Source organism: Columba livia, chromosome 4, assembly GCF_036013475.1.
Source record: "Columba livia isolate bColLiv1 breed racing homer chromosome 4, bColLiv1.pat.W.v2, whole genome shotgun sequence".
In the NCBI taxonomy this organism is placed as follows: Eukaryota; Metazoa; Chordata; class Aves; order Columbiformes; family Columbidae; genus Columba; species Columba livia.
This window is the reverse complement of record NC_088605.1, coordinates 78,060,621-78,084,270: the sequence shown is the minus strand read 5'-3', so window position 1 is coordinate 78,084,270 and position 23,650 is coordinate 78,060,621. Positions and strand designations below refer to the sequence as shown.

Here is a 23,650-nt window from a genome sequence, read left to right as displayed (position 1 = left end):
GGGGAAAGAAGGCCCGGCGGGGCGGGCTCCCCTCAGCCCGTCACCGCCTCCGCGCGGGCGGGGCGAGGTGCGCGCGGCCGCCGTTGACGTTCAGCACCACGGGGGGGGGACAACGCCGCGCGGGGGACGCCCGCGAACGGGAGAGCGGATCGGGACGTTCGCGCCCGCGGCGCCACCTTCCCCGTTCTTGCCCCGCTGCCCTCCGCCGCCCGGGGACACACGCCGTGGGGCTGCCCCGCTCCTCCGCGGGGCGCGGCGCGGGGCCCGCCGGCGGAGGCTGGGACTCTTTTCTCTCGGCGGAAGGATTGCGCGGAGGCAGCGGAGAGAGATGGACGCTTCGCCATTTGCCCGCCGTCCCTCCGCGGCGCCTGCGCGGCTGTGGGGACTGGAGGCGACCGGTGGCGTCGCCCCCGTGCCGGCGCTGCGGGGCTGTGCCGAGGGGCTCTGGCTCTCCCTGTGGTGGAGCAGAGCCCGGCCTGTGGCCACGGAGGGTGGGTCGGCCCCGCCGGCAGTGGAGGCAGCGGGGCAGGGCCGTGAGGCAGGACAGGTGTCGCCGCCTCCCACCGTCCCTCCGCGGGTGCGGGCCCCACGGCGGTGCCGCTCCTTCCAGCAGCCCCGCCAGCAAGGCAGGTTCGAGTTCGCCCCCCTTAGTGACACGGGCACTTCGGCAGCAGGCTTGTTGAAGCTTTAAAGTTTCGTTTAAAACACTCGCGGAACAATGAGCAAGGGAGTTGATACACGAACACCTTTTGCGGGCGTTAGCAAAAGCGCCGAGTTCTCGCTGTGTCCCGGCCTGTGTTCGCTGGGACACAGCTCCGTGTCACCGCTAGAGCTGCCTCAGGTACTGCAGGGAAGGTGTGCCCGGGGATGTACCCTTTCCCTGCGGCCCCAGCTCGGTCCCTTTCCGTGCCGCAGGGATTCCCTGCTGGGCGCCGGGCGGGGGCCGGCAGCCGCTCTGCCCCTGGGGACGCCGGGGAGGTTCCTCACTGCTCCGCTTTCTCCTTTGGTCTCCTCGACTGGGCTACTAAGCTTGTGAGTGTTCAGATTTTTTTAACATAGGTCATTTTTTGAGGGGAGGGGTTGGGAGACTGAGGGTGCGTTATAAAGACCGGGAATTATAGCTGGAATAAATACTTTGCATGAAAATCCTGGCACTGTGTGCCAAAACCTTGCTGTACCACTAGAGGTTGAAACTACAGATAAAAGCAAGAAGTTCAGAGCAAAGGCACCTCCTTTTCTTTAAACTCCTTCCAGTATCTGTAGTGATTAGCTGTTCAGATCGCACACAAAGGAGGATTTCCTCTAGAGATAATAAGCACAGTGACATACATCAAGCATAGAGGGAGCATAGAATTTTTTTCTATGTATTTCCTGACAAATTAACTCGGAATCAGTTTGCTAACTCTGTCGAGCTTTTATTTAACCCTTTCTCTGGTAACTCTCGGGCCACACTTTTAAGGCTGAAGGGCTATTTTTGCTGCAGCAACCAAACTCCTTTATGCGCAGGATGAACTGCTTTTCGAATCGAAGCTTGCTGTGCACTGCTCCCTTGCTTTTTTTTCCTTTCTTTTTATCTTGCAATAGGATACGCCTTTTAGAACTAAGAAGGTGCAGACAAGGGCAAGTCCCACTGGATTTTTATCTAGCTTTCTCAGTTTCATTCTCATTCTTCTGGGTCTCGTTGTTTAAGGATCGGTGTGTCAGGAGTCTGGAAAGCTGTTACAGTTTTCCAAAATCGGTTGGCCCACTGGTAGTTCCTGGCAGTGGCCAAGTGAAGATAATTGAGCCGATGCTCCTAGCTGGGAAATTCTTGCTGCAGGTCTGGCCGGCACCATCCTGAGATTGTTATGCTCCTGCAGTTCTTGCATATTCCGACTATTTGCTCCAGGGATTTCCATCAGGGCCTTTCCAAAACATTTGCATGTCAGCGCTGGGAGCCCGAGGCGGTGCGGCACATTCTCAGACCAACAGACTGTGGAATTGGTGGTTTGGCAGGAAGCTCTAGCGCTAACATACCGCAACAGAGTTCCTTTTATTCCTCCTGCGCTGGATATGCCCTCGGCTGGATGCGTGTGATTACAGTCCTTTGTCCTCAGTAACAGTAGGAGGGGACAGCCGAGGCAGTGCCCAGCTGAGCTGAAAGTCGTGCAATGAACCCGTCAGGTGGGGGCTGGCCACTCGTGCTGCAGGCAATCCGGGAGGCGCAGGAGCGGGTCACCTGGCGCAGGTCCTGCTCGCAGGGTGGGCAGTGGAAGGCGACGTCTCCCAGGACCACTTCCAGCCTCTGCAGCAGATGACCTCGCTCTGGGGCGGCAAAATAGCAGCACAGTTGTACGCGTTTGGAGAAGAAAGACACGGCATGTGCCCGGAGCAGCTGAGGGGTACGGCGGGCAGGCTGCCATAAGTGGCGGCCAGGGCCAAGGGCTTTAGAGAGACTGCTGAGGAAGAGGTGGAGGCAAGCAACACCAACTCTGGCTTTGGGACTGTGGCCCGGGGAGAAAGCAAAAGGGACAATTTTAAACCTAGGAAAAAAAGTAACCTGGTGAAGGTAATGAAGTGCAGCTGGAAGAAGGCTGTTACAAGCAGGCGTTCAGTATGCAGGACGTGATGCGCTCTACAAAAATCTGGTTGGAGGTGACAAACCTGTAAATGTTAGAGCAGTGGGAGATCCTTGTTAGTGGGGGAAAAATATCCCATGTATAAGGCATTTGTAGCACCTGTCTTTTTGCTTATGCAATGCCCAGTTTTTCTACTGCTGAGTGGAGGAAAGGAGATGGATGCTACAGGATTCACAGCCAAATCCCAGTGTGTGGGAAAGGGAAGAACGTGCGTCTTTGCAGCAGACATTCTGTGGTGTTTAAACGCCGTTCAGAGGGAAAACCAGATGGTCTTGTGGTTTGACCCGGCGCTCTGCTTTGGAGACCCAAGCGCTAGTCACTGCGTGACTTCTGACCAGTCAGTTAAACCCACCGATGCAAAAGTTAATACTAATTGTCATACCCACCTAACTATGGCGCACACAAAGTCCAGCACGGGCAAGCAAACTCGATGAGTTCAAGTATGTATGCGGACAGCAACTGCAGAACAAGGCCAAATTTACTTTCATGTCAGGTTGGTTGTGAGGCTAAATTAAAATCTGGTGTCCTGAGGGGCTAGAGAAATGCAGACATTTAGTAATAATTGCTGTTTGGATTTGGCTGGATGAGTTCCGTGTAGTGTGGCAGAATAATTCTAGTAATTCCTGCATTTATGCCAAACTCCAACTGTTATATAACTTCCCTGTATTTATTGCCAACCTGAGATCTTTAAAATAGCACGCGCGTTTTGATCAGACCAGAGAAGGAAATCTTGACATTGGTTTAAAGAACAGAACACACAAATTCTTAAAGAATACATAATGGAAAAGCCCCATTGTTCTTTTCCAAGCTGACCTCAGACATAAAACCTGGTGAGCAGCGGAGCTGAAGTCGTGAAGAGGAAGGGCCTGGAGCGACTCCGCCGCCTGTCCCAAGGCAGGCCGGGCCGGGCCCACAGCACAGGAGAGCCTTGCAGAGGCAGCTGAGCGTTTGCCGAGCCATAGGGACACAGGCGTGCTGCTAGCCCTGGAGAAACAGCACTCTCAGGGCTCAGAAAGACTTCTGTCCTAGGGTGGAAATCCTTTTTCAGAGAATGGAATGGAACAGTCTCTCAGGAAGTGATTTTCAAAAGCCGCAAGGAAAGTGTTTTCTTTGTTTAGAGGCACAGTTTGCAAACCAATGTTACAGAACATTGGGAAAAGCAACAGAAGGAAACTAGGAGAATCCTAAAAAAAATAGGTAATGGTGAAATTACCTGCTAAGACTCTGCCCAGCTTCCTGGGACTAAGTGCTTATCAACAAAAATCATCAGAGCGTACAAATTGTCCAAGAGGAGTGAAGCGGGTTTGAACAGTGAATGCCTTCGACCTCTGTGGAAACTGAACTATCCAAAACTGCTAGTTATTTTTGCAGATTTTATCCTGTCTCTGCAACGAATCCATGAATTATCCAAGTAGGTAGCGTGGAAGTCAGTACATACAAACTATAAGACTGTTCTGCCGTGTAAGTACATCAGCTCCACTTGTTCTTACAGGAATAATGAATTGCCCTTTTTTAAAAAATAATCCAATTTTCCTGCAGTATATGGCAAAGGAAGAAAAGAAACTAGATGCAGGCTCATTAATTCCTTTCAGTTTCAAATGCAGATTTCCACCGCAGCTGGACAAGCCCTGGCTTCAGTTTCACAAGCAGAATTCAGCTGTTCCATGCGTGAAACCGAAGCTGAATTGCTGTCCTGGCATGGAATGGGCAGCAGCATCTGGCCCGCAGGAGAGAGGAGCGGCAAGCAGCCCCCGTCTCAGAGTCCTCTGCCGTGTGTGCTTCTTCCAAAACAGATGAGGTAAAAAGCAACATGAATTCCCCGTTCAAATAATTTGTAAAAAAAAGCTTTAGGAAAAAGAAAAAAAAAAAAGTTTAATTAAAAACAATAGGTTGCACACAAAGTGTCTCAGATAGCTACATGCATTTTTTAGTCCAGATAACAGAAAGACAAGCTATGTGTAGCATGCACAGTCAACAAACGGCAGTTGTGCAATGTGTTGTGTCTGTTAGGTCGCCAGTGTCAGTGCGTCCCTTAGCAGCAGCCATCACCTGTCCTGCGGGGAGGGGCGGTCTCTCGGGTACAGAGCCACTTGGTTTGATTTTAAATTGGAAGAATCACACGTTAGAAGAAGCCCATTGACTTTAGAAATCATCATAAGCTGAATCACCAGAGTGCCAGATGGAGTGTAACAGCTCCACAGCCCCTTAGGGCTCCCTAGCTGTTACCACGCTGCTTTCCAACAGTCGCCTGCGACTTCTTAATGACAGCAGCACTATAAATTATTTACTAGGAAAACCAGCCCTGCTATTTGAGCTGAAGAAGATTCCTTTACTATCTGTTCTCACCACAGAGCTTCTTGAAACACTGAGACACACTTCTGCTTTCATCCAGAGCAGTGAAATTCGTGCTTGCATTTAGCAAAGGAAGTTCCTGTTACGCATGCAGTGATGAATTCGGAGAGGAGAACTGCAGGCACTATATTAAACTTTATACCCTATTTATTTTTTACTAAATAATCAGTTCCATAATGTAATTTTCTCAACCAGAACATATATTTTCTGCGTTTTGCTTTACTATTTGGAAAACGTTTTTATCTATTCCATTTAACTTGGGAATTGTAAAACCATCAGAATGTGTCCCCCACCCCAGGATTGCACCTGTAAATTACTCTTCCCTCCTAGAAAACAGGTGACTAGTCAGAAACACATGTCGCAACAGGCAAGAACACCAACAGCAGATAAGAATGTCTGTATTCCTCCACAGCATGTCCGATTTTACCCTTTAAGTATTGCAGCGTGAGTGGTTCAGTGGAACTGCTAACTGGTAGCCATACTTTATGTGCATTTTTCCTTAATTTTGTTTCATACAGATGATCTGTGTGCCTGAATCCCAATAACTATAGGGAAAAAAAGCCTTCTTTATTTAACTGTCTGTATCCGGACCTTTTTGACCTGCCCTTCTAAATGATAAAATGGTGCCCAGTTTTTGAAAACGCGTTTTCAAATAGTCGTCATCAGCCATAAAGTTTCATTCTTATATAATATGATTTGAAGAGATGTGTTTTCTTGAATCGCTTCCTAAACTATCATACAGTTTCGCATGGCTTTTCTTAATAGTGCTAGAAGCAAAACAGACAGGTAATACAGCAGTACAGGAGAAGCAGAAGATGACCTGCTTTCACAATCCAAGATTATAAGTCAATGGACATTATAAATGCAAAGGTGGTAGCGGCAGTAAACTGCCATAAAATCAAAGACTAACTGAGGTTGGGAGGGACCTCTGGAGGATTTCTGGGCCAAGCTCCTGCGCAGAGCTGGGCTAATTGCGAAGTTAAGTTGAATGGTTTTCCATGTCACGTGCAGGTGCGTGGGAACGGACACGAAGGTAGCTGAGAGCGATGACAGCCGTGCACGCTTGAGCGTACCTCCTCCAAACCAGGCTTCAGCTAAAGCAGCTCGGCTGCGGTCTTCAGCAAGGGAGAAGATGTGAGTAACAGTACCTTGAAAATTCATGCTCTCTGGCTCTTTTCTTACAGGTTTTCTCTCTCTATGTGACTGCTTCTGGGCAATTTACATTAATTACCCTGGCTGTGGTTATACTTCATTGTAAACATCATCATCTGTAATTGGATGTTTTATGTCCCAGAGTTCATATCAGCGTTGCAGGAGTTTGTAACCTCGCAAAATGAATAGCAGTTCTGTGACACTTGTGTACATGCCTTTTTACATGGATAATTTGCTGCCCACTAACACAGTGACTCGTGCTTTTCTGTGTGGGTCAGGGTCATGTTTGCTGATGCTCTTTTTGGGTAGAAGAAAGGTTGCAGATTTAACAAAAGTGCTAAAAATCCCAGCTGGATACAGCAGTCGTCATCTGTCCTCGCGCCCAAATCCGTGCTGCTAAGGTCGGGCCTTTCTTCCATGGGAGATGTGACAGGAGAGCAGACGCAGATGAGGCAAGGTGGTGGAGGATTTTCGGCACGCTCTGCAAGTATTTAGGGAACCATGTGATATGTGATTCTAAACACAAGGTTATGCAGTTGGAACTCTTGAGTTAGACGCAGATATTTCCAAACAGGCAGAGCTACCTACTGACTGTCCAGCTGAGAAAGTACATATGAATTATTTCTTCTGGCAAGTATCAAGAGTATGTTAGTGAAATGTGCCTGGATACGGTAGCTTAAGATAGAACTATGCTGGAAATGTTCCTGCAGCTGTTACTCGGAAAACATCTGTGGAAATTTGTACATCTCTGTTAGCACAAGTCCAGAGCAATTAATCTTGTGAAACAAAGTCTAAATTACTACTGGGAAATACGAGATGGACATGATGCACCAATTGACATGAAAGGACTAAAGGTACTAATTGTTTGGAAAGGAAAAAAATTGAATATTTGCTTCTGGCACAGGAATAAGATGAGCAGACTCTGTGACTCCTACTGAACTCCTACAGGTATTTCTTTTGAGGAAGAATGACAAATCCACTAAAAGGATGAAATTGTTTTATGATTACAGTAGAAAAAACCTTATGTCTGTGATAGTTTGTGACAGTCTGTCTCTGGATAGCCTGATAAAGGGAAGCACGTACAGGTTGATAGGATTTGTTATTCAGTTATGCAAAGTATAAAAGACGTTGCCCTGAAGAACTCAATTTTAGTGAAAGCCATAGAAGAAGGTAAACTGAAGAAACCTTGTGAAATACCAATGAGATGTATTTGGTTTACGGCACATTATATCATTAAGAAAATTTTCATCTCTCGAGGCTGTCAAATTAAGCCTGGGTCATTAGAGGGTGTGCTTACTGAAACGTAATGGCCTGTTGCGTTCAGGAACTCAGGCTGGAGAATTTATGAAAGGCGAGTGTGTAAAGAATTGAGAAGGAGTTGGGTGGCACAGCAGAGAGTGGCGGGCTGAGAAAGCAGGGGGAGTATGTGAGCGGTGGCCAGGCGTTTGTCCCTGGCCGCTCCTGAGGCAGGGCGGCTGCTGCGGGCTGCTGAGGCACCTTGCAGTGCGGGACCCCTCCTGTCACCTGATGGCCACGTCGCAGCTCTGTGGGACACACCACCTCTACTTGGCTGGTTTACCTGTTTCCCCTCAACATACTTGGATTGCACAATTCAAAACCAGAAATCAAGATGCAAGTCTTTTCCTATTGTTTTGCGAATGCCTTGTGCAAAGATCTTTCAGCCTCTTAGCTTTTAATCCAAATTATATGAAATGGATTTGCACCATGTAAAATCTGAAAACAAATTTAAAATAACCATTCCTAGTCCTCATAACTGAATGGCTCCTGGCAAATCATTTTACTCAACGGCTGCCTGGTTCTACAGTCCCAAAGGTGACTGCTCTTTTATTCTTGGCTTAACTTTCAATGACTAATTTACATTCCATTTATGTAGAATCCCTATGATTTTGAAAATGCCTTCTGAAATTATGCACAACTACCTTACTAAAAAAAAAAAGCTTTAAAAAGCCTTAAGTACAACATTGCCTAGAATTATCTTGTCAATTAAATAAAAGAACCCACTTGAAATAAGTGAGAGAAATATACAGTGAATGAAATGCACCTTCCAGCAAGAAATGCTTACTGAAAGAGAGCTTTAAGCAAACTCCTAGTTACCTGGTCATGCTTAGACAAGCACAAGGTTATTGAAACACACAGCTTCCTTTCAGACAATTTAACTTGCACTGAAGGCAAATTATTGCCATAAAAGCGCTGAGGCAGATTGCTCAGGCATTCGGTGTAATTCTGTTGTCTTCTGAAAGACGTACCCTCGCTGCACAACAATGTCCGTGCAATCTGAACTGGGTCTGCAGCTTCAGTTGCCATTACAAATAGGACCCGCAACATCATCTTACGGAAAATTGGTATATGTATCTGATACTATTGCTTAAAAAAACAGGAAGCAATATTTTAATAGATGTGAAAATGCAATATAGATTTCTGTCTATAGCTGTAATGGAGATTGGTGAGACTGAGCTGACTCACAAGGGAGCTGCAAGGGGACTCATACAAAGGGCACCTAAACCCACCCAACACAGAAATCATGAATAATATTGTATATTATGATACATGTCACAGAATTGCAGTCTTTCCTGGTTCCTTCCTTTTTCTCAGCGCACAGAGAGTGGAATTTGAACAAGGTGGGGCAACAACAACTTAGGAGCAGCAAAAGTGCAGATGTTCCTGATGTGGCACCGGTGGGGTCATCCATGAGTGCCCTTCCCTTCCCACCCTCGCCACCTGAGGATTACCACTGGGGGGTGTATTTCCCCCTTCCCCTTCTCACCCTCTCTACGTGAGCATTGGCACGGAGGGCGGTTTAGTTCCCCCTTCCTCTTCTAATGGCAGGGACCATTTTCAAGGCTTTCCAAGTGAGATTTGATAACGTTACAAAAGTAGGTTGTGTTGGACATTGTGCAGTTAGTTCCTCTTTGTGCAGCTGTTCACTCTCTGGCCATTTTGTCGCGCTGTGTTGGTATTGAGGATCACGGATTTCTGGGGTTACCAGCATACCTGATGTGGGCTTGCTCAGAGCTGTGAGGAATAGACAGGGGCCTAGCTACGGTGTATTTCCTGGAACAAAATCCTTCTGCGTCAGTGAACGTTCTCAGTGAAGCCTTGGAATTTCCTTCACAAACCAAGATTTAGCGCTACAAGCCATTCAGTTTTTAGCTGTGTTGTACAAGTTTTATGCCAGCTGCTGTGTAGGGAATAAGAACATTTTCTAGGAAAGATCTGTTTTCCAACAGGCTTTTTGATCTTCTCTTCATCTTGGGAGTCAGAAGTTTCTGTTGTCCCAGGGGATTCAGAAATGCCTCCTGAGACGGTTTAATGACAAAAGTATCTCTGAAACCAGATCAGATGGGTGGGAAGAAGAACACTGCATTGAAACACTGCAGAAATTGGATGAAAATAGGGCAGATGTTCATCAAGGCAGTGAACATGGAGGTCTGAAGTCGCGCCTTCAGCACTTCACATCATTTCATCCCTCTAGCAGTCTGATGCTGCTCCCTCCGTGTTAAGCTTTAGCTGGGCCTTCTTTATACTAGGAAGTTATGTGATTTAAGTTATACTGACGCGCTTCCTCTTGTCCCAGACCTTAGATGCAGCTGTGCAGGTATAGGGTACTTATATAGTGGTATAAATATGGTAGCTTTTGTTTTGGTAAACAAAGTATGTGGTATCAGTACATGGCAGCTTTATACTAGCCTAAATGCATACCTGATTTTATGTGTACATAAATATCTATAGTATGTGCAAGAATGTTACATGCTTTCTCTAAATATACGTGGGAACTCCAGCATATATACAACCAACTCTTGATACAAACAGGGTTCTTTGCATCTGGCCTGTCCCCAGAATGCAAGCTGCCCTGCTGAAGCTGCCCTGCTGTCAGCCGCATGTGGCAGCCTTTGCGGCTCAGGAAAGGTCTGAACGGACAGACGGTGCTTCCAGCTTCACCCTCTGGATGCATCTGAAAAGCGTTTCCAGACGCCCATCCAAAAAACATGTAAACTTTGCCTTTGGAAAACAAAGCAGCGCACCGTAAGAACGTAGCTGTGCTGTTGCAATTTTGTGTGTAGGCTAACTTGCATTTCCCTTTGTGGCGAGCTTCCTTTTGTTACGGAAATTCCTCACACCTAGCCATCAACACTGTTATTAATAGATGCTATTTCTGCACTGGTTTGCCATATGTTGCAGCAGCAAGACAAAATCACAAATCTCAACAAGCTTACAGTCTGTCCTGAACTTAAGTCTCCATGGATTTGTGTTTGGGTCTTGTCTGCTCCAAATATTTTCTGCTAAGTATAGCTCCCTTCTCTTGAGTGAACAAGCTGGTTGGTTTGTTTGTGCACCCTCCCTTCCTGATGTCAACAGCTATTCTGAACTCGGCTGGGGTCACTGAGCCAGAACTGCACTGTCATTGCTTGTCTAGAGGTTTGTTCCTGTTGCCAGTGAACCTTTTCCCCAGGACCAACTTCATATTGACATTAATCCTGGATCAGCAAGCCTTGCTCTCTTTGGGTTGTTTAGGAAGCATGTAATACATCTGAATACGTCTGTTTATTGATGAATTCTGAACTCGACAGCTTCCATGAGAACAAGGGTGAAGTGTGAAAGGACACCTGTGTACCGAACACAGGAGCTGTACCAGCGGGAACATCTGTGGCTGCTGGAGGAGCAAACACCGCTCTCCTTTAGGGGCTTCTGCCAGGGGAACACATTTTCAGTTCCGGCACATTGATGACTAGATGTGCTCCTCGCAGAGGGCCTGCTGAGGGGCCTACGCACAGGTTACCGTTTGGGGAGCTTTCATCCGTAGGGGATGCTCCCACTGCTTCTAAAATCAGCAACATCTGTAAAATATTTCTCAGATACATATGTGTGTATGTATATATATGTCTGTAGCCTTTATATGTCTTTTCTACTATGCATATTTCTGTATTAAAATGTACATACTGAGGTTATTATATTTGCTTTGATAACCTACTGTTACTCCCCTCGGTTAAACAGAAAATACTCAACTGTCAAACCATCCTATTTCATTAAAACAGAGATATTTTTTTAATTATTTTTTTTCGTATGATGCCTCTAAAGGAGTTACGAAAGAATAAGGGGGGAAAGGACTCTAGGACTAATCTCATTCAACATAGGCTCTCTTGATGTTTGATACTTTATTCTCCAATAAGCTTGAATGATGCTTGAAGAAAACACTAATTCATGTATGAACTGTTGTCCCCTCCATCCTCACGGAAAACAAGGATGTTGGCCAAACCAGACACAGTTTCTTTCCCCCAGAGCTAAGTCCCTAATCATGGTATAGCAGCAGTTTGGGTTTACTGGAAGAGAGAAGTAGTCCCAGTTTTGCACTGCTGCTTTCCTGGTGCCAGTATAATGGGATAGCGGCAGGGCACTTAGATTAATTAGCGGCTGTAAAGGGCGTGGAGCTCTTTGGTTAAGTGGTTCAAAGGAAACCATTGTTCTAAGTGACCCCAGTTGTTCTTACCTGGGTGTCCAATTGCAGTGGGCAGACTGCTTGTGTCTAGAGCATTCATTACCCGTGTCCCTTCATCAGGAAGGTCTGTAATCCTGCTTCAGTGTGGAAATCCACATGCCACAAGGCCCAGTTAACATCTCTGGTGTCGTCACCTGCTAGTCAATACACAGCTATTAGCCATCCCTAACTATTCCCTGGGAATTCCTGTGCCAACCTGCCAGAACAAGTTTTACCAAGCCATCTCGGAAAACAATTTAGGAAGGCTAGATAAATACCTATTTAATTTGACAGCACTGGAGTCTCACATCACAACCAATAAACAACTATTTTGCTTTAGTTTAAAATTTGTCTTGCAGAAGTTAAGACTGCAGTATAAATCTTCACTTTATTTTTAGAATCCGTAGAGATTTCAGATGGCTTTCTTCCAGTTTTAATTCCTCTTCCGTTGATTTCACACCAATCTTCCAGTTCAGCAGAACTCAAGAATTCCCCTCTCAAAGGGGAATCACTGTTCTACATAATATCTGTGTCTAGGGAATTTCTAACTTTTCTCACACTAACTGCATCCTCAGGCTCCCAAAGAACGTCAGGAAGGAACTTCTATTCTGTAAAGCACAGCATGTTACAGAACAGAGAAATTGTATTTTCTCATAGTACTGGAAACACACCTCATTTCTCCCCCCAAATACACACTTCCCTTAATCACAAATCAACACCACATCGAAAGAAAATTACTTACTCCTCTCATAAGGGAAAAGGAAAAAACCAAACCAGGCAGATTTTATTTCTGGGCCTTACCGCAACTCCTCCTTTGCCCGCTTTGCTTGTTCTGCCAGGTCACACAGCGCAGAGAGCAGACCAATTTTCCGTGTTTACAACCCCAGAGCTGATGAGCGCATGCCTCATTGAGTACATCGCTTATACTGAGGATTCTTGGGATTTGGCTTTTTTGGTGCGGGTTTGTGTTTTGTTTTGTTTGTAATCCTAGTCAGCTCTTTGCAACGGATCAGCCGGTTCCAGAGGAACAAAGATGGGGCGTGTAGAAAACGAGCCCGTTTGCTGCCAGGCTGCGCAGAAAGCACAGTTGAGCCGTGCACTCAGGAGAGATTCTTCCCCCTCAAATTACTTGATATATGAATGATAATTTTGCGGAGTGTTCTACTAGGTTTAAATTAGTAAAGGGAAGGCAATTTATGTGTTCAAACAGAATTCTCATGTGTTTATAAAATGTACCTTCTTTGCCATTTAGATTAACTAAAACATATGATCAGCTACACAGCCTAATACAGCCAAACATCCATACTCCATCTCTGTGGTGGCAAGATATGCTTCAGATTGTGGCCAAGAAAAGATAAATGAAGTCATGACTGCCGAGGGCATTTGGAAAACAGAGACGGGAGCTCAGAGCCTTGTCCAGCAAATAGCACCGAGGTGACAGCACTGCGAGGAGCCAGCGTGGAGTCAGCTCACGCTAACAGTGAGAATTGTTCAAACTGCAGCAGATGCACAGCTCTCACTTCAGAGCCCAAAGGAACTTTCATCCCTTGAAATACTGGCCTTGGTCACACACACACGGAAGAGTTTCCTTGCTGGTTCACGTCCCGTGCAGGGATACTGTGTTTAGGTGTGCTCAGATGTATCTGATGGCACCTGTAAGAGCACTGGCCTGTGTCAGGAATGTCCCGAGGAGAAGTTGTGCACGTTTGTGGGAACCTTAAGAGTGCTTGTCATCAAAATCAACTTGAAGAAATTGCCGTCATCGCTGGCGTAGCAGACAGGAACTGCGCCGGAAATAGATTGGCATAGCAACATCGCTGACCGTTGTGAAGAGAAGTCGGCTTATTTTTCCAGACTGCGACATTTAATAAACATTTTTTGTTTGTTGAAACTGCAGAACCTCACTAGATGAAGCTGGACGCTAATCTGCTCGAGCTGCCACCGCAGACATTTGTCTCCAGTGTGTACACATCGCGAGTCTCTGTGGTTTCATTGGTTTTGTCCTATGACATTTGTTCCTTTGTGTTTGCCAGGACATGGAACGCGTTGAAACAGTCCCGCAAATCCTCCAGACGATGATTTCTTTTTGCGAAATCCTGTTTGATCTTCTCACGAGGGCTCTGTTAAGCTGCAGCCCTTTGATGCAGCGACCTGCTGGGGGTCCCATAGGCGCGGGCGCCATTGCCAGCTGTTCTCGTATGAGCGGTCTCAAAGCATCAGAGCTTGGACTAACACTACACACAAATGGGCTGCGATTAAAAAGAAAAGCTTGGATGTGCATGCCCAAAAATCTCTGAAACACCACACTGTAAATAAATCTGACACTTGCTTTGAAGCAGGACACGGGACACACACACACATACACCCGGGAGGTCCCTCAGGCCGTCCCGCTTGGAGCCGCAGGTCAGGGGCCGTGTTTTCATCCGTTATTTAGCGCGAGAGACCTGCGGGCCGGGAGGTGTCCCCTGGCGGGCCGGGAGGTGTCCCCTGGCGGGCCCGGCTGCGCTCCGGCCGTTGGCGCCACAGACTCGCCCCCTCAGGGTGTCGTTCCGCGCGCGGGCCGTCGCGGTTGCTAAGGCCTGGAGCTGTGGGCGGGGCAGAGGTAGAACTCGTCCGGCCAATCCGGAGAGACCCGCCCTCGATCGGCGGCCAATCGCCGCCCGTAAACAACACACCCCTCGGGGGCGGGGCTAGCAACTCGTGTTGACCAATCAGCGGCGGGGGAGCGTGGACCAATCAGAACGGGAGAAGAATTGGGCGGACTTTTTAAAACGGGTCCGCCGCCACAAAGGCGCGGCTTGCGCGTCCCTTTAAAAGAGTGATGCGGCTCTGTTTCGTTCCCCTCCGCCCGGGCCTGGCGCTTTCTCCGGAGGAGCGCCGTTCCTCCACGGTCCCCGCCGAGTCGGAGTGCCGTCAGAGACTCCGCCGTGCCCTGGCTGCCGCGGCCTCTCAGAGCGCCTCTAGGGTGCGTGGTTCCAAGCGGACTATTTTACTTCCCCGCGGCGCTTCACCGGCCGGGCCTCGCAGCGGAGCGCTCCGCGCGGGGCCATCTGCGAGCCGCCAGAACAAAAACAAGGGGGCGGCGCCGCGCCGCCTCCATTTTGATGCGGGGCTGGGGCGGCGGCGGCTGAGGTCCGGAGATGCTGCCGTGACTCGTCGGGGGAGGCGAGCGGGGCCGGTCCGCGGGCGGGCCTGCCTGGATGCGGGGTCAGCGGCGGAGCCGACCCGCGTCCGTGCGGTGACGAGAGCCGGGCTCGCCTCCCCCCGCCCCGAGCGGTGAGGGCCGCGCTGGGTGAGTGTGGGGGCAGCGCTGGCAGCGGCGGGGCCCCGTGTTCGAGTCCCCGGTGCGGCGGGGGTTGAGGCCCCCGGCCGGGGAGCTGCCAGCCGGTGATGCCGTGTGTTTTGCCCCGAAGGTGACGGATCCGGAGGCCCGGGAGAAGATGAGCAGCGAGGCGCTTTGGCTGTTCAAGCAGCTGAACCTGCACCTGGAGCTGGAGGGGCGGTTCCAGCCCCGGGAGAAGGGGCTCAGCCTCATCGAACGCGCCGCCGAGGTGAGGGGGGACGGGGAGGGGAGGGAAATTCCTCAGCGCAATAAATAATGTTTTTAAAAAACTAGTTACTAGAGAGACGTGCATTAACTTGGAGAAGTTAATTATTTTGTCTGTAAACGCCACTCGTTCTCTGTTTTAACTGCTAATTCGTAGCTATTGTCTTAATTTGTAGTTATTAACATATACTACCAAAGCACTGTGACCTACAGGGCTAGTAAAACACCCAGGTGTTTAATTTAAGGTTTCAGCTTGAAGTGTGCATCGAACCCAAACCAGTCTCTTTCTTACTTTCGTCTGGGGAGCTTTGTGCCACTGCGTTATGTCAGCACACGAAGCTGGGATGTGTCAGATGGGTGTTCTGAAAATATGGGAAAGCTGAGGGAAATGAACCTGCAAACCCTCGATGCTTAAGAGCAAAGAAAATCATGTAGGCATAAAGATTTCCACTTTAAGGACCAGAGCTCCTTGCTGAGTTTGGACAGTGTTGGGGAAGCTTTAGAGGTGTTTTCTGGTAGGGCCGTAAGGTTAGACAAAAAGTCTGCGAAATCAGCCTGCTTACTTGTTTTGAAAGCAGAACTTCTCATGGAGTAACTCTTCACACCCAAGGGGGGAATAAGCAGTGTTTGGCCATCTGTTTCCATAAGGGCAGGAGTCAATGGGTACGGATGCACTTGGTGCATCTATTGTCTCAAAATAACAAGTGCATACTTAGAAATGTGGTTGTGCCAGGTATTACACCAGTGGGACTTGGGACCTGGCTGTGATCCATGTATCTTGGCTGTGTTTTCAGTCTCAACTATTGTTTTTTTTTTTGAGGTAAGAGAAAGGAAATATTTAGGGGAAAAATTGTTTCCCTTTGACATAAGTAAAAGATGACTTAGGGAGTGGGTGGTCACAGCCGTCACTGCTGCCACTGGTGAATTCTGACTTTGCTTTTCTTGCCGTAGAATGAAAACACTCTGTGTCCGAGACAGAGGAACGTGAAGGTGGAAGATCTTTGGAGTCTGACCAACTTCTTTGGGTTTGCAACTGAAACGTTTGTTTTGGCTGTCAACATTCTGGACAGATTCCTGGCTCTTATGAAGGTATTTTGGGGGGAGAGGACCAGCTATAGTGTCAGCTGGGAATATGCGAGGTTCCTGTGAACTTTCTGTCTGACAAAAAAGGAGAGGTTGTGATCTGGGAGGAAACTCTGGCTATTTACTGGTTGTGTGCTAGCAACACTTCTGAACTCCTCCTTTGTAAACCTGAGTACAATTCTTGCATGAAAGATATGATTGTATTCATGTGATTTATTAACTGTTTTATACTGTGGCCTCTCCTTACCTCTAAAGATAAGTAGCAGCATGGTTTATTTGCTTTAGCAATTCTGTAGCCTTCACCAGGTGGATGTGGAAGACTAAGCAAGGATTAATTAAGAATAGAAAAAAAATAATTAGTACTACAGGTTATTTTTAGGTATTGTCCTAAAGCTTAGCTTAGTGCCAGAACTAATACAAGTGATCATTTCCTGGATGTTTTTCTTTTCATGCCTGTGCAGCTTTATGGCAGACAAGTTCAGGCTAAACCCCTTATTAAGTTGACAGAGAAAACTAATGTCTGAAGTTGCTTCAGTTCTGTGGTCCGACTGTCCTTGACTCTGCACAACATGCTATGAGACTAGCAGAGGTAGGAACAGGTTGTGGAGGGACAGGACTGGCTAGAACAGGTTCAGGCCGGATTTGTGTGGGCTTTAAATGGAGGTAAGTTAGCACAGCCGCTTGGGGAAGTGGGGTATTGCAGCTCTGGCTGCCATGTCTCCTGCTCTGGTGGTGTGGAATGTTTCAACAGAGGGTGCTCAGCTGTTGGACGTGGCTTCCTCTGACTCAGCTGTGGCAGATTGATCTTGTGTAATTGGCTCTGCCAGCTGCTGCGCTCAAACTCCAATGATGAAACTAGGTGAGGTGTGTGAGTTGGTTGGTGGCAAGTCTAGTTGAGATAAGCAAATCTTTCTATTGAACTGTGAATATTCAGGACTACTCACCCAGGCTGGGCGAGCTGTTTGTGTTGTGTTTGATAAGCGCAGTGTTCTTGGCGGGGGCGAAGTATTCACAGTGCTTCCTTTTATTTTTAGGTGAAACCGAAGCATTTGTCTTGCATCGGAGTTTGTTGTTTCCAGCTGGCCGCGCGAGTAGTGGAGGAAGAATGCAATATTCCGTCTGCTCAGGAGATCATCCGGATTAGCCAATGCAAATGCACTGTGTCTGACCTGAAACGGATGGAAAAGATCATTTCAGAAAAGTTGCACTTTGAATTTAAAGCTACTACTGCCTTAACCTTCTTGCACTTGTACCATACTATTGTACTCTGTCATACCTCAGAAAGGTGAGTTGAGTTCTGTGGTGGTCTCTGCGTTTGTGAAGCCCTTGATCTCTTCAGTTGCCTCTTCAATTATTATGGTGTTGGCTGAAGAAGAGGCATGTTCTTAGTGACATATGGATGACTTATGGACATATGGACATATGGTCGTTGATATCAATGCCTCTTCTCTTGGGTGTCTCACAGGAAAGAAGTCTTGAATCTTGATAAATTGGAAGCACAGCTAAAAGCTTGCAACTGTCGTCTAGTCTTCTCTAAAGCCAAAGTAAGTACAAGTAGCTTGCTTTGACTTGGGAGTAGGTTTTTGGTTCGTGTTACGCTCAGCGGTGGATTTTGTCCCTCTAGCCGTCTGTCTTGGCCTTGTGCCTCCTCACCCTGGAGGTTGAGACGCTGAAATCTGTGGAGCTGTTTGAGATCCTTCTGCGTGTTCAGAAGCATTCTAAGGTAAATATTTCCTGTGGGCTGGTTTTGCTGTTGTTGGGACTGGTGCAGTTGATGATGTATACATCATACGTTACCCATTATACATAATTATACGTTATACATGTTAAATTTTGGGGACCCCTGCTGTCAGTATACAGTCTTTACCTGTACTGTTTGGCATCAGCTGAAATAAGCAATGAAATGGGTCTTTAAGCATCTGTCTGAAATTTTTCTGACTTGGTTTTGTTGGTAGAATGGCAAATGCCGAAGTGCCTGTAGAGCCTGAGCTGAGGTCGTCCTGCTGCACTGGCACGTCTTGGCAGCTGCCTGGCAAGCAAAAGGATTATCATTTAAAAACTAGCTTATTTGTCAAGGTAGAAGAAATACTGACCTAATGCCTACACGGAATGTGCTTTAGCAAGGAGCTGATGGAACTCGGTAGCGTTTTAGCTGCACCTTCCAACTTGCAGTCTGTCTGTAGGACTGGAACAGCTGCTGGGCTGGATATTTGTTTTGCCCAAGTGTTGCAGGATTTAGAGCTTCCAGCTCTGTGCTGTATCAGTTGAGGGTCTAAAAAGCCTTTTTCACTCTCACGGTCAAACTGGACTAACCCAGTTCCTTGAGAGGTGGAAGTAGCTCCTAAAAGTGGGAGATGGTTTGGTTTTCAAACTGAATAGTCTTGGTTTCAGTTTTCCTTGGGAAGTGATAATGAAAATAGTAACAGGCAAACTGTCTGCTTAACTCAGACTTAGATGTGGATGTTTCTAGGAGGTTTTAGAGGAGTTCACCTTCAAAAGCAGCCCAGCTTTGACAAAGGCCTCACCATTATGACTCACATGCATCTTGAATGGTATTTTCTGTTCAAGTAATTTCCAGGAAGGTCAAGTGGAGGGAAGGGCTATTGTTAGAGCCTGTGTCTGATAGACCAAGAAGGTTCTTTGTTTGCTTTTCAGATAAGTGATAGTGACCTGCTCTACTGGAGGGAACTGGTCTCAAAATGCCTAGCAGATTATTCTTCTCCGGAATGTTGCAAGCCTGATCATACAAAGCTAGTTTGGATTGTTTCGAGACGTACAGCCCAGAATCTCCAGAACAGTTACTACAGTGTTCCTGAGCTGCCAACCATACCAGAGGGTGGATGTTTCAATGAAAGCGAGAGGTTTGTAAAACTTGCACCAGGTGGTTAATTTGTTGGGAATTCTTGTTTTCAGGTTATTTCAGGTGGTTATTTTCTGGAAGTGTTAATGGCAACTCTATAACTGGGCTTATTCAGCACTACTTGGAAAAAATTATCGCTTTTAAAATCTTGGTGGACTTGGATATCTTAAACAGAAGGAAAAATGGGCAACTGTCATTGTGATGATAAAATGAAGTGGTTTGTGGGGTGGGGAAGGCTTTTTTTAAGGCAAGGAGGCTTACAGAGCATTGAAGTCTTACAAAGTAATTTCTATGTGATACCTTGAATGCTGACTACTTGGTTAGTAGGAGGTGTTTGGCACTAGGAGAAAGGAAATAGGACCTTGTTAGGGTTTAAGTCTTAGTGCTGAAGCATCTACATCTGGGCTGTTACGCTAGGAACAGAAGAGCCTGCAGAAAGTACAGGATTGCGGAGTCCTTGGCCGTTTTCACGTTGCGCTGTGTTTGAATTACCTTTCCTCCTGTTCCTTCTAGTGAGGACTCCTGTGAAGACATGAGCAGCGGAGAAGACAGCCTGAGCAGCTCTCCTCCCAGCGATCTGGAAGGCACCTTCTTCTTTGAACTCGAACCTAAAACCAAGTGGCAAACTCTTAACTGTCGGTCTTAGCACGAAGCCTGGATTGGATTGGATTTGGTTGAGACTTTTAATGCACCATAGAGTCTTTTGGCAATAATGAATGAGGAGGTGATATCCTATGAACTGTATGGAGGCACGGGGTGCTGTGGGATCGCAGTGCTCTGAATGCCTGCCTTGTTCGTGGTGGTACAATCTTGTAGAAAATGATGGGAAAAAATCTTCCAGGTCCCCAATTCAGCAAAAATATTTGACGTATAGGTCTGTTATCAACAAGATAAATGTAGTTGTATAACTGCTGGTCCAAAATACTTAGTGGCTTAAGTTGTCAGCAGCGTGCCCTGGTATGATGAAGGCTGAGAGCTTTTCTGAGCTGTGGGTTTTGTTCCCTCCCTCTGCTGGGCATTCTTGCTCCTTTTGAACAGCGTCCGCTTGGGGGCCCAAAATCCTGACCAGCCTGTGCAAGTCGAGCAATAATCTGTCAGGATGGTCGAGGGGTTTGGGACACAGGACCTGTGACAAGAGGCTGACGGGAAATGAGCCTATTCAGCCTGGTCAAGAGGCCTTTTTGGGGAAAATGGGATGGAGCAGCAGCCTTTTGGTATGTAAGAGGAGATGACTTCCAGGATCTTGATGGAGGGCTGTGGAGCAAGAACGAGGGGCTTGAATGACCTGGGAGTAGGAGGCTCTCAGTCAATGGCAGAAGTTTGCTCCGTGGGTGCACCAAGAGGCGTCTGCAGGTTTTGTTCCAGCAGCTTCTCAGGCTTGAGCCTGAGGAAACCCTGAGCTGGGGCTGCGCTCCGCGCTGAGCCTGCTTGGGGCAGGAGCCTGGGCTGCAGTCATCCTGAGGGCCCCTGCCAGCGGCTGGGATGGGTCGGGCTGGCGGAGCAGGCTATGTGCAGTGATCAACAGACGTGTACCGGGCTGGAATTCACTGTCAAACAGGCCAAAATGGCAACGGCTTTAACACTTCCTGTGCTGTGCTCCTTTCCAGCGCATCTTGAGTTGTGTGTTCCAAGCAGATTTCTTTCTACAGCTTGGTTGTTGTGAACAGGAGGAGCCCCTGTTCCACAGCAGTACGTGTGGCAAGAAGGGAGGTTTCTAGACGGTGCTTGTTTTCTGTGAAGGGGAGTTTAAAGTGTGCTAGGCTGTAATTTCCTATTTTATTTAATTAAGATGAACTTACACTGAAATTCCCATTGTATACTTCAGTGTCTAAAATCTTAACTGTTAACATGTCAATTGGTTAGATTTATGAAAATGGTAAATCTTGCTAAGTCTACATTGCTTTTAATATTTAACCTTTGTAGTTGTTTTTCAGTATATTCATGTTATTGAGTCATAACCATACTTGTTTGCATGCTTATGTAAAGCAGTTAGTGCAGGAAAACTTGATATTATGCAGTAATACCAGGTAAAAGTGCTGTTGATGAAGTAGTTAATGTAATGTTGTTTTCTGAACTTGTTTTATTGAAGCACAAACTGAAGTATGATTGCGTTTCTCCATACCGAGAATATGGTGGGGTAGGAAGTGGGTGAAATAACCCGGAATAAGTGTGTCAGGTGTGCGGTGCCAAAGTAGAAATGAAGGAGCCGAAGGCTGTTCTGTAGGTGGAAGGCTTGGTTGGAACGGTAGGAGCAGTGCCCGCAGTTCCCAACTGTTATGTGATTGCAGTTTCATAAAAACACAAAAAGTTTACAAAAAAATGTATATAAAAATGTAAATTGAAAAAATGTACAGAAAAAATTTAAAAACAAAAAATGAGCAGAAAATACTGTATTTTTTTACGTTGTATGTAACTTTTTTAGGTAAGTTGCATGTAGATAGTAATTTATTGTGTACTCTGTATGATATAAATACTGTACACCTGGAGACTTGTTGCTGCGAGCCTGGTTTGAGTTGAGGAAATAAAGCGAGTGCTGTATTTGTTACTGGTGTGGCCGGCAGGTGCTCACTCGAAGCCTTTGGGCTGGTTTCTGGCTGGCAGCGTGTCCGGCGCCGCAGCGATGTTGCGGGTTCCTCCAAGTTCTGGTAAGCGGTTTGGGAAGTGAAAAGGGATTTCTGCAGGGCTTGTGAATGTTTCCTCAGCTTTGCTGCTGCCAGTTTTGGAGGCTGAGGTGAGGTGTCCCGTGTCTATCGCCCAGCTGCAGCTGGCTGGTGTAAATGGTGCATTTGCACATCTGGCGAACAGGAGGTGGGAAAATGGGGGTTTGCTGTGGGCGCAGTGCACTGGGGCTCTGGATTTGTGGGTGTTGCTGTTCCCAGGAAACTTGGGCTGTGTCTGCGCCTGGGCAAGCTGAAATACCTGTGATAACTCATAAAAAAACAACTACAGCTTGTTTAGTTTTCTGCTCATCCTCCCTGTGTTGACCAAGTAAGTCCAAACAGAGTCTGTTGCAGAAATTAAGCAATAAGGGGCTGTAAACGGTTCTTGCTGTACAGAAGTTGCCAGCCTGAGAAGGACTGAAAGAGGGAGCCGGGACCTGCTTGAAGCACCACGCTAGCCCTGTTGTACCCGGAAGCTTAGTACAGACCTTTCTTTCTTGTCTCATGTTCACCGCGTGAGGGATGGAGTGAGAAAGCACCAAGGTGCAACCTCCTGCCGAGAGAGATCCTGCCCGGCGGGTGCTGAGGGCCGGGAATACACAGGGTGCGTGAGGGTGACTGTGCTGTCACCGGGCAGGAGTGTGTGTGTGGAGGGGTAGGGCCCCTGCTACTGGGAAAATCATCCTCTGAGCCTTAGAATTTGAAGATTATGGCTTGTATAGCTCCTTTTTTTAAATACGGGAACACATTACAAGGCTTCTCACTTCACACATACAACAGATGAGGGTGAGGCACCTGTATTCCTTAGAGTTCTGTATGGGATTCCCTTCTGTCTAACAATTCGCATGCACTACTGCAAGTCCATTATCTGTTGAAACCATTGATCTTAGCAACGCACACTGCAGTGTTCTGTCCCTCCTTGCCATCTCTTGCAACTGCTGTGAACCTGAAAGCTGCTGCAGAAACATGTTGAGCTTCTACTCGGAAGGCTGGTCGCCTGGGAACAGCGTCCAGCTGGCGCAGGAGCCGCAGGAGCCGCGTGTGCTGCGCAGGTGGGAGGCTCTGAGCCACCTCCCTGCCCGGCCAGCAGCTGCTGATCCTGGTCTGGCAAAGCTGCACTTGTACCGTTCAGCCCCTTTCAGGTTCGTCCCAGCGTGAAAAGAAACTTGCTTGCTAGAACATTGTCAGGTTTGCTTCTGTGGTTTGATAATTTAGGCTCGGCTTTAAATTAACCGGGTCAGGCAGCTGTGTATCCCTCAAAGGAGGTTTGCCTGGCTTTGTTCAAAGCACGAGGCTTTTGGTGGTTGCCTTGTCTTTAATAGATGAGCTGTGTGTGGTTTTTAAACGCTGGTTTCTTGTACCATGAGGTGAAACTTTGAACGCCTGCAGTCTGTAGAGTTTCAATATGAGCTGTTTATCACAAGGGCTGTGTCAGCAGGGCTGGTGTCTCTGTGGGGAGGACCCCCGGCACGGCTCCCGTGCGGTGTCTGTCTCCCTGTGCCCGTGTGAGGTGGTTGCCCTGTTGGAAGCTCTGTGTCAGTGCAGCCCAGCCCTGGTTTCCGAGCCGCTCATGGAGCGTTGTTGTGCTGCTCCCTGTGCTGAGCTGGGCTGCGGGGGTCAGCGCTGGAACAGCTCCTTTCTTGTGGATCGGCAACCCATAATTGATCATGGACTCTTAGGCAGGAAAGGTGAGTTCTCCACCTCTTGATGACGTACCAAGTGACAGGGAACAATAAAATCTTTCAGCATCAACCAGTTGGTGTGTTCAGGCCCTGGTGTTTAACAGCTCCCCATTTTCTGGTGGCATAAGTAGTATGTTCCTGTTGTTCAGTGCTTAGGAGAGATTTGTACCTGTAGCGTTCAAGGCTGGACCATGAAGGAAAC

General features: G+C 47.5%; 1 protein-coding gene and 1 long non-coding RNA gene across 2 annotated transcripts; one reads left to right on the top strand and one right to left on the bottom strand.

The window, feature by feature from the left end:
- Positions 1–1,394: 1,394 nt before the first annotated feature.
- On the bottom strand, positions 1,395–14,189 carry LOC110360054 (uncharacterized). Its single transcript, XR_010472601.1, has 2 exons — positions 11,629–14,189; positions 1,395–4,463 (listed from the first exon to the last, which is right to left on the bottom strand). It is a non-coding gene; the product is annotated as an uncharacterized LOC110360054 (long non-coding RNA).
- A 495-nt stretch (positions 14,190–14,684) lies between these two features.
- Positions 14,685–21,651, top strand: CCNG2 (cyclin G2). Its single transcript, XM_065062918.1, has 8 exons — positions 14,685–14,908; positions 15,030–15,167; positions 16,115–16,252; positions 17,281–17,531; positions 17,712–17,790; positions 17,871–17,969; positions 18,902–19,107; positions 19,620–21,651. The coding sequence occupies exons 2-8, from the start codon at positions 15,057–15,059 to the stop codon at positions 19,750–19,752; spliced, it is 1,017 nt and encodes a 338-aa protein (XP_064918990.1). The 5' UTR covers positions 14,685–14,908; positions 15,030–15,056; the 3' UTR covers positions 19,753–21,651.
- The last annotated feature ends 1,999 nt before the right edge of the window (positions 21,652–23,650 follow it).